At 37.4% G+C, this 9,681-nt stretch overlaps 2 protein-coding genes across 2 annotated transcripts; one reads left to right on the forward strand and one right to left on the reverse strand.

Moving 5' to 3' along the window:
* Window positions 1-588: 588 nt before the first annotated feature.
* LOC137405044 (C-type lectin Cal-like) lies at window positions 589-1,786 on the reverse strand. The gene is made up of 3 exons (XM_068091269.1): window positions 1,453-1,786; window positions 947-1,135; window positions 589-812 (listed from the first exon to the last, which is right to left on the reverse strand). Exons 1-3 carry the CDS (start codon window positions 1,784-1,786, stop codon window positions 589-591), a joined length of 747 nt encoding a protein of 248 aa, XP_067947370.1.
* A 278-nt stretch (window positions 1,787-2,064) lies between these two features.
* On the forward strand, window positions 2,065-4,221 carry LOC137405045 (uncharacterized). The gene is made up of 3 exons (XM_068091271.1): window positions 2,065-2,282; window positions 2,669-3,012; window positions 3,461-4,221. Exons 1-3 carry the CDS (start codon window positions 2,065-2,067, stop codon window positions 4,219-4,221), a joined length of 1,323 nt encoding a protein of 440 aa, XP_067947372.1.
* Window positions 4,222-9,681: the final 5,460 nt, after the last annotated feature.

The following is a 9,681-nucleotide window of genomic DNA, read 5'->3' on the forward strand; positions in this document are numbered from 1 at the left end:
ATAGAATACTCTTGATGGTAGTTCTACTGGTTAATTGAACGAGCACGCATCTCACTTTTGTTCACTCTATGAATTTATAGTTTAGTGCTCATTATCTTGAGCTATGCAATCAATAAGCTATGCTTGTGATTTGCTCATTAATAGATTTATTTGTGAGACTATTTCAAAAACTCACAGTTAATTTAACATTTTACGCTGTTTCGTAAGGACGATAAGAACCAACATGATACAGCCTCAAAAGTAACCTCCAATAAATATGCTGTAGTAAGTTTTTGAAGCGTATTCAATGATACACAGCAATAAAAGAGATATAAAAGCTAGCAAGCCGCAAACCAACTGACTTTTGCCAAAAGCTTGAAGTAGTAATTTATCAGGTTAAACTTCACTCTGAGAACAATATAAAATCATCATTTTAAAAAACGTGCATACAAACAAACAGGTTAACAAAAACTCCAAGCATGTTGTAATAATAAACACACAAGAATGGGTATACAGTATATGTTTATAAAATATATGCTAATGGATGCATACTTATCTACAAATACAGAAATTGATGCGTAAGGTAAGCCAACAATGCCAATGATAGGTTCAGTCCAGCTTTTCACAAACAAAGCGGTGATCATTGGTACATTTGGAGTTATTTATTTGGTAACCACGGCTAGGAAACGTTGTCAAACAATATTCATCGCTATCATTCGGTTCTTCGGTGGCCCAATACAGCGTGTCAGCTAGACCAGTAGACTTTCCTTGCCACTTCCATACATCATTTATCTTTTGCGCTCCCATCCACACTTCACTATCAAATGACCAACCTATCAAAAATATTGGTATTTCAAAGTAAGGATTGTAAAAATTACGGGTCAAATTAAATAGTGGGAAAGTTGGAACAGAAATCTGAAATCATTTTGTATTGTGCTATTATCTTGAAAAAAGATATGATGAGTACCTGAATGAGTCTTTCTAAGGTTGACAAACCAGAATATTGACTCCAACGTCTCAAATGTTGCTAAATATTCTCCTCTGTTCTCACAGTAATTCTTTGCATCTTCCCATGATTTGCTTTGTGAAATGAGCCCGATGCAGGTATTGGAGTATGGATTACGAACATAACTGTTTGGACAGGAAATTGGAACCTCTAAAACAAAATAACTATGTCCCATTTGAGCATCGCTGTTAAGAAATAACTTCATACTTTAATAAATCCCATAATAAGCTGGTTTTATTCTAAATAAAATTCCAGTGAATTCTAATTGTAGTTTGCTCAATTGTGGAATACAAAGGCAAACAGAATGCAACGCTAGATGCAGAAGCTACAACTCAATAAAAAATTACGATTTGTCTTTACAATCATATATGATGACAGAATCGCACATCCGTAGATAAAATGACCTGATACTTTTAGCCACAAGACCTAGGATACAAAGTTTTTGTAGTAAACATGAAGATAAATACCTTGTGCATGATGCTGCTCTACAGTGTTGCTCAGGCTGTTGACAGATGTCATTATTCTTGCTTCCTGCCGACTTTGTTGTGTTTCAAGTTCTGTTAAGGCAAGCTCTACTTCTGCCATATTTACTTTAACAGTGTTGTTCAGACTGCTGACAGATGTCATGATTCGTGTTACTTGCTGACTCTGTTGTGTTTCGAGGTCTGTTACCATAAGCTCTACTTCTGCCATATTTGCCTTGACAGTGTTGTTCAAACTGTCGATGGAGGTCATGATTCTTGCTTCCTGCCGCCTTTGTTGTGTTTCAAGGTCGTTTAACGCAAGCTCTACCTCTGCCATAATTGTCTTAAGGCTGGTTCACACTATGTCGCCGTGTCTCGGCGTCGATGCAACAATACTTCGGTGATGACAATGTTCACACTAGGACAAAGCCATCCGCGTTTGTATCAGGGAACAGTCGTCGACATTACGTTCTCATATATAAAACGGTCACCGAAGCGTCAGCGATGGGCGTGGCCTAATTAATAACAGACCATTGAGACGCACGTAAACATTCGAGTTTCGGTTTAGTAGCAGAAGCTAGTACGGCGCGTATCGAGCGATCACTTTTGTTGAAGATGGATAGAAAATTAAAACTAAGAAAAGTACTTGTCTTAGCATTGCTCAGACGAAGAAACCGATTTAGACAACAACAGCAAGCAGCAGAGTTTTACACCCGAAGGAGGAATAAAAGAAGATGGTGGGTGCGTCCAGCCTGGAAGAGAAGAAACCAAGAAGGACAATTTAACACACTCTATCATACATTGCGCAATGAAGACCGTGAAATGTTTTTTCGGTAAGTAAATGTACATAGGCCTAACAATAATATTATCATCAACTTATCATAAGCAAAACGAGTCAGTATAAAAAAGTTTCTGGGCGTGTGTCTGGCTCCTGCTAGTTCAACAAGTGGAGTATAGCAATACATCAAGCAAAACAATTCAGTCGTGATTTATAATCAAATTATTTACGACAAAAACCGTCACAACCCATTATCGTTACGTTTGTTGGATCTAACTTTTAGCCCACTTGTGATATGAGCTAGTAATTGGAGTTTCATACTCAATTGCATGACAGATTTGATGCATTTGATGATTTACCATGCAAGCTTGAAACAGTTTCTTTTTATACTTATATGCTTGAAATCAGAGTAACCAGTAATCCATGTTCTTGTTGTTGTAGATACACTTGCATGTCACCTGAACGGTTCGATCATCTGCTCACCTTAGTGAGAGAAGATATTCAACCAAGGTACTGTAAGTTCCGAAAAGGTGTTTCTGCTGAGGAGAAACTTCTGGTTACGCTGCGTTACCTGGCTACTGGCGATTCACAACACAGCCAGTCTTTCAATTTTCAGCTGGGCCGCTCTACTGTCTCCAAGATTATCAGAGACACATGCGGGTCCATATGGAATAGACTTGGAGCGACTTACTTAAAGTTTCCTTCCTGTCTCGAGGAGTGGAGTCAGATTGCGAGTGAATATGAAGAAACATGGAACTTTCCTCATGTGATTGGTGCGCTAGACGGTAAGCATAAGTTTTTCTCAAGTAGCTTTTTAATGTCCTGATTTACAGCAACGGCGGAATAAACCAACAAGCCTTGTTACTATCCATTCTAGTGTCTGTAGTGTCAAAAGTTATATAATCAAGTTCTTTTGAAAAGCGTGATTTTTATTATTTTCATTTCTGTCTTTATGCTATATTTTTACTACTCATTGTAGCAGAGAGTATTGTATGGCTCTGCTCACTCGAAATTTGCTTCACAGTGCAAATATTATCAACACTCACACTACTGCTTTGAGAAACTATGTCTACAAACAGACAACTTCTCCGGGTGGGGGTGTCGGTATTGATAGTTTGTCCCTTTGCACTCAACAGCAACCATAGGATTGAGTCTAGGCTGCACTAGGTAAGCCTGTTGTCAAAAATTAAAGCACAAATAAACCTGCATAACCTTCATTATATTTTGTTACAGGGAAGCATGTGAGATTGGAGTGTCCCAAGTTTGGAGGTTCCATGTATTACAATTACAAAAACTTTCACAGTACTGTACTAATGGCCATGTGCGATGCGCAGTACAAGTTCACATATGTTGACATAGGACATTATGGCAAAGACAATGATGCCAGTATCTTCAGCCAGAGTGATCTTTATGACATGTTAGAAAATAACAGACTTCCTCTGCCAGAGATGGCACCTGTTGGTGGGGTGGACACTCCGTATTATATACTGGGTGATGAGATATTCGCCTTAAAAACCTGGCTCATGAAACCATATAGTAGACGTGGCCTGACAACTGAGCAGCAGGTATTCAACTATCGTCTATCTCGGTCTCGCCGCACAATTGAAAATGCCTTCGGCATTTTATCCGCAAGATGGAGGATATTTCATCGCCCTATCAAGGCCGACTTAACTTTGGTGGAATTAATAATAAAAGCTACGACCTGCTTGCATAATTACCTACTATCAACTGAAAACACAAAATATGTTCCATCAGGTTTTGTGGATTCATTCAACAATGATGGAATGCGGCCAGGAGATTGGCGGTCACTGGTTCAAGACGACGCCCAACCAGCTCTCCATGCTCCTCCACGCATAGCCACACGCAATTACAGCTATGATGCTAAAGAGCAAAGAGATCACTTGTGTCGATATATAAACAGTACAGAGGGTTCTGTAGGCTGGCAGGCAACTCATGTAGCCAGTTGCGGCCAGGTAGATGCAAACCTCGAATAGTAAAAGCATGTCATTTGTCTCATGATCACACACAACTCGCTTGCATTCTTCAAGTTTTCCATATCTGTAAAATTATCATTTACATAATTTTTCTAATTGCCATTCATAATATAACATGACTGATAGTTTTTTGCATGCCTCTTTGCTGAATCAATTAATTCTCTAATAAACCATAGTTTAAACTGCAAAAACCTTTATTGCATAACTCTTGTGGTCTTCAATAGCAGACCTTGGCTTGGTTAATTAAGTGAATAACTAATTATGCTGAATAAAAAGCAGAGCACTTGCGCAATAAAAAATTGTGGTTTTGATGCGAAAAACATGTTACATTTAATTATCGTATACAGTTTATAAAATAATACACATGTAATAATATGATAAGATAATATAAAATGTAATATATGGGCGTGTCAATAAATAATAATTTGACATTCAGAGTTATTTGATGCCAACTACACATGCACATTTGCTCCCATTATAAAATTCTTTGAATTAATTGATGCAGTATTTTCTTGGCTTTCAGATAAAATAAAATTTACTTCTTTCAAAATAGTAGTTGCGGAGCTATGAAGTGCAACATGCGTAAATGATGGGACATTTTGTGATGTCCCATTATTTACGCATGTTGCGCTTCATAGCTCCAGAACTACTATTCGGAAAGCACTACATTTTATATTATCTGAAAGTCAAGAAAATACAGCATCAACTAATTCAAAGAATTTTCTATAATGGGAGCAAATGTGCATGTGTGGTTGGCATCAAATAACTGTAAATGTCAAATTGTTATTCATGGACACACCCATATATTATGCATATTAGCTATATATTTAATTATGATGATAAGGAGAATTTTGGGACGTAGGTGATGACAATGAGAGTGGTGGGTGTGAGTTGGATGGTGTCGAAGGATGCTGGTAGGTGTAATATGTCTGCGATGGTGGTGGCATACTCTGCTGTCCGAGTAATTCGGTGTATCTCGTCAGCATATCTTGCTGAAACCTCAGCTGATTTTCAACTGAGAGTTTGTTCATTTTTTTGAACATTGACTTAAAAAAACTGGCATTACCACACTCATCATCGTCATCCTGCTCCAGACTCCAAATCGCTGATATCAGCTCTTTCGTTAGTAGGTCATCGGCATCATTCTAACAATAGCAAATAAAAAATATTTCTGACTATTTCTCAAAGCAAAACTCTGACAACCAATCAAATCGATAATGGATAAACCTAAACATTCTACTATGGCATAGCGTAATTTTACCTTAGCTTTTTTAGGTTTCCTAAATTTCGTCAGAGAGGTCGATGCACAGGGCTCAATGCCGGGAGCTGTCACTTCTAAAACAGATAACTATGCCACATAAAAAGCACAATCAATCTACATACACAAAAATAATTTTTTTCAATATTCCCACAATAAAAAATGCTCCCACATTCATACTTTTTACATACCTATGGCGTCCTCGGTGGATGTGGAGGTAGAACAGAGAGGTGTTTCTATTAGAATGTTGGTATGATTGTCATCAGTAGTGCTAGAATGTTCTTCCAAGTCAAGTTTTCTTTTTGTACATGCGGATTGGTGTAGGTTATTCGACGTCCCATACTTTGTCTGGATAAATGGAGCCAGCCAACGCATATGCTCGAGTTCAGAAGTAAATGTTACAGATTCTCTGCCAGACCCTGATACCGGTTTATTTTTATTCAAATACCGGCTCAATTTAGTCCGTAGCGTTCCATATCTGGTAATAGCTACTTGCAATTCTAATCTACTCTTTCGCGCAATCTCTATCCACGCATTACTCTTTTTATGTCTATCTTTGAAATCTGAGCATCCTCTATCCCACACAGCTCTGTAGCTTCTTACAATTTCCATAAATTCCTCGTCGTTGATTTGCTGTTCCTGGTTGATAATGGTGCAACCGGTTGCTTCCATGTTTATTTGTCTAATTTATTGTCTATTTATTTACAAGTATTAATTTCGCTCGGAAGAATCTCGACTGCAGACCCACGTTGTAGCCAAATACTAGTCCCGCAGCAACTATCATAAACAGAAACTACGCTATCCGCGATCGCGAATTGTCTTCGCCGAAATGGTTCACATTACACGTGCTGTCGTCGATGCTCCGCGAACTATCGGGAAAGTTTGACAGCGGCAAACTTTCCCGACGTGTCCTCGATGCTTCGTCGATGCCATTAATTCACGGTTCACATAATCGACGATAAACGCCGAAAGGGAAACGCCGAGATACGGCGATATAGTGTGAACCGGCCTTTAGTAGTGCTGTTCAAACTGTTTATAGATGATATGACTTTTGCTTCCTGCTGTGTCTGCTGTGTTTCAAGGGCACCTATTTTCCCTTCAACAGCGTAAACGCTTCTATTTTGGTGACTTAGTGCTTCCTCAATAAAATGAACTGCTTTTAAAGAAGCATTGAGCCTTGACTCTAACACGTCGTTCAAATTCGCACATTCAGCATACAACTGTTTCAGTTCGTCAATTTGTGCTTCAAACTTTTGCAGCGCCTCTGTTACATTGTCCGAGTTTTCCTGTGCAAATTTGTTTGGGTTGCGAAGGATGAAAACAGAAACAATGGCTACAATCGATATCAAGAGAGTGACACAAGTCAGAGTAAGGAGTATGATGAGCCACCTATATGAAAGAGACTTCCTTTCAGGCATCTGCTTTGAAGACTCGCTGTATGTAGCATTTTCATACGTCTCCTCCATATTTCTGACTGCTGTGTGACACTAAATGTTTTTAGGAATGCATTTTATATGAGCCAAGTTAAGAACAGCTAAATTAATTGACCAATCAGAATGTAGTATCTATTTATCACTAGAAACTGCGCACGACCACTTAACTATTAAAAAATAGGATGGTAGTTTCCTATTAAATTAACTCAAACTTGGTCCAATATAAATTTTGCAGAGTCACGTCCTAATATTGCAAGACTCTGTATTCTCAATCAACCAGTCCATAAGAATTCATAGTAGAGCTCATATCTACGGTATTTAACTTGCTGCAGTTCCTACTCACCTCTTCTACATAGCCTTTGCTTACCCTTTACAAATGAAGCCATGACATTCTGTATTTAACTATATGAATGTGTGTAAAAATGCACTTTCATTTTTAAATTGTGGTGTTATGTTGTTATCACTTAAATGTTGCTAACACATAGTACATTGTTTGTTCCTGAAATAACACTTGCTATTCATTTTAAAGACATTTACAAACAAACCTATATATAGCTGAATCTATCTCTGTTTTCATTCTACACAATTTTAGACATTTTACTTATTTTGTATTTTTTCATATCATTAAATAGTTTTACTGCTGCCACTGTTTTACAAAAACTTCACTGATATGTATATAGCATAACGTATAATTTTAGAACTATGACAGATAAATGGTTTGGGGGAGAACAATAGCAATGGTTTTCTACACAACCATAACATACATAGATGTATATATGGCATTAATAAAATCTAAAAAAACTATGGCTCTACGGTATACTTTTATGTTGAGAAAATGATGCCATTCAATTCTTTGCATTATCTCAAAAACCGCAATTGTATTATTACTAATCTGCTATGCAGGTCTGTGGTTGCAGAACTCGTAATGCCCTTAAATAAGTAAAGCCTGAATGCTAACTGCGACAATACAACTGTATTTTTGTTTTCATTTGACAGCTACCTGGCTTGAGTGTGATTGTTTCATGTTATCTTAAGGAAAAAAGGTAAGGTGAGTTTTAGCAAAGTTCACTCAACTCAATAAATTTAACTTATGTAACCAACTTAATTTAATTGTTTCTTGGTCAGCGCTCTCAAATTTATATATTATTGGTTTTACTTTTGTTACATGACTAGTTTTGTTTGGCTGTGCCAGATTGTTTAAAGATCAATTAGATGTTCCTATGTACAAAACACTTATTTTTACATTTAGACAATTTAGGGCACTTAAAGAAAGAGCATAGAAGAGCTGCAGAGTGGGGAGAAAGGGGGATCAGCAGAAGGGGAAAAAGGCGTAAGGAGAAATGGAGAGAAGCAGCGAGTGATAAAAAGATACCGATATGTCGCTATCAAAAGAGCTCAAATTGTCCCAATGTACCATTCTTATATCTTGTGACTTCATCCGCTTTATACATTGCTCTGTAAATACTAGAATATTAGGATATTTCTATCTTTATTCAACAATAAAACAGAAAAATACTTTAAAGACCAGTTCTAACTACTCACAGCTTTATATTTAGCAGTTTGTTGCTTGCGCAGACACAGTTTATGTCAGAGCAAAGTACAAAAGGAGTAACAACAATACCATATTAGGTCAACTTGCACTTTAACAATAATACACTACTTTTCATAGATTGGCCTCTAACATATATAATCCGTTTTCATATTTGTCACTTGCCAACTATTTTAGTGCAAATTTTAACGAGCACACTTAGGGTGATTATGTTGCTTTATACCCGCTGAAATATTTAACTGTGACTATATGGAAAAGATTTGCTAGCCTCAGACATTAGGAGCAGCATGCATCACTTACAGTGTGAGTCAATATTGGTACATCAGGACTTGCTTGCATCAACTACAATGTGAGTCAACATTGGTATACTAGGAGTTGTGTGCATCACTTGCAATGTCAGTCAACATTGGTATACTAGGAGTTGTGTGCATCACTTGCAATGCAAGTCAACATTGGTATACTAGGAGTTGTGTGCATCACTTGCAATGCAAGTCAACATTGGTATACTAGGAGTTGTGTGCATCACTTGCAATGTCAGTCAACATTGGTATACTAGGAGTTGTGTGCATCACTTGCAATGCAAGTCAACATTGGTATACTAGGAGTTGTGTGCATCACTTGCAATGCAAGTCAACATTGGTATACTAGGAGTTGTGTGCATCACTTGCAATGTCAGTCAACATTGGTATACTAGGAGTTGTGTGCATCACTTGCAATGTCAGTCAACATTGGTATACTAGGAGTTGTGTGCATCACTTGCAATGTCAGTCAACATTGGTATACTAGGAGTTGTGTGCATCACTTGCAATGTCAGTCAACATTATTATTGTTTTTCTATTTGTCACTTGACAAATATTTTGTTCCATTTTTAAAGAAAACAGTATGGTAGCGTTACTTCATATCCATTGAATTATTTAATTTAAAACTTATGAACTAAATTCGCTAGCCTCAAGCACCAAAAGTAGCAAGCATATTTTTCTTGGTGAGTCAATATCGGCAAACTAGAGATAGTGTGCATAAATTGGTATCTAGTTCACTATTTTTAAATCCTGCTGACTCTGTTGTGTTTCAAGGTCTGTAAATGTAAGTTTCACCTCTGCACTATTTGTTTCAACAATTTTTTAAACTGTTTACAGAAGCCATGATTCTCACTTCCTGCTTACACTATTGTGTTTCAAAGTCTGTTAATGCAAGTTCTAGCTCTGCCATATTCTTCTCAA

The sequence above is a fragment of the Watersipora subatra genome, chromosome 9 (genome assembly GCF_963576615.1).
Source record: "Watersipora subatra chromosome 9, tzWatSuba1.1, whole genome shotgun sequence".
Lineage (NCBI taxonomy): Eukaryota > Metazoa > Bryozoa > Gymnolaemata > Cheilostomatida > Watersiporidae > Watersipora > Watersipora subatra.

Coding starts and splice junctions, on each gene's coding strand:
- LOC137405044 (XM_068091269.1), bottom strand. CDS start 1,786: ATGGCAGAGGTAGAGCTTGCGTTAAACGACCTTGAAACACAACAAAGG. Junction 1,136..1,452: donor AGAGCAGCATCATGCACAAG/GTATTTATCTTC, acceptor ATTTTGTTTTAG/AGGTTCCAATTTCCTGTCCA. Junction 813..946: donor CCTTAGAAAGACTCATTCAG/GTACTCATCATA, acceptor TATTTTTGATAG/GTTGGTCATTTGATAGTGAA.
- LOC137405045 (XM_068091271.1), top strand. CDS start 2,065: ATGGATAGAAAATTAAAACTAAGAAAAGTACTTGTCTTAGCATTGCTC. Junction 2,283..2,668: donor GACCGTGAAATGTTTTTTCG/GTAAGTAAATGT, acceptor TTGTTGTTGTAG/ATACACTTGCATGTCACCTG. Junction 3,013..3,460: donor TGTGATTGGTGCGCTAGACG/GTAAGCATAAGT, acceptor ATTTTGTTACAG/GGAAGCATGTGAGATTGGAG.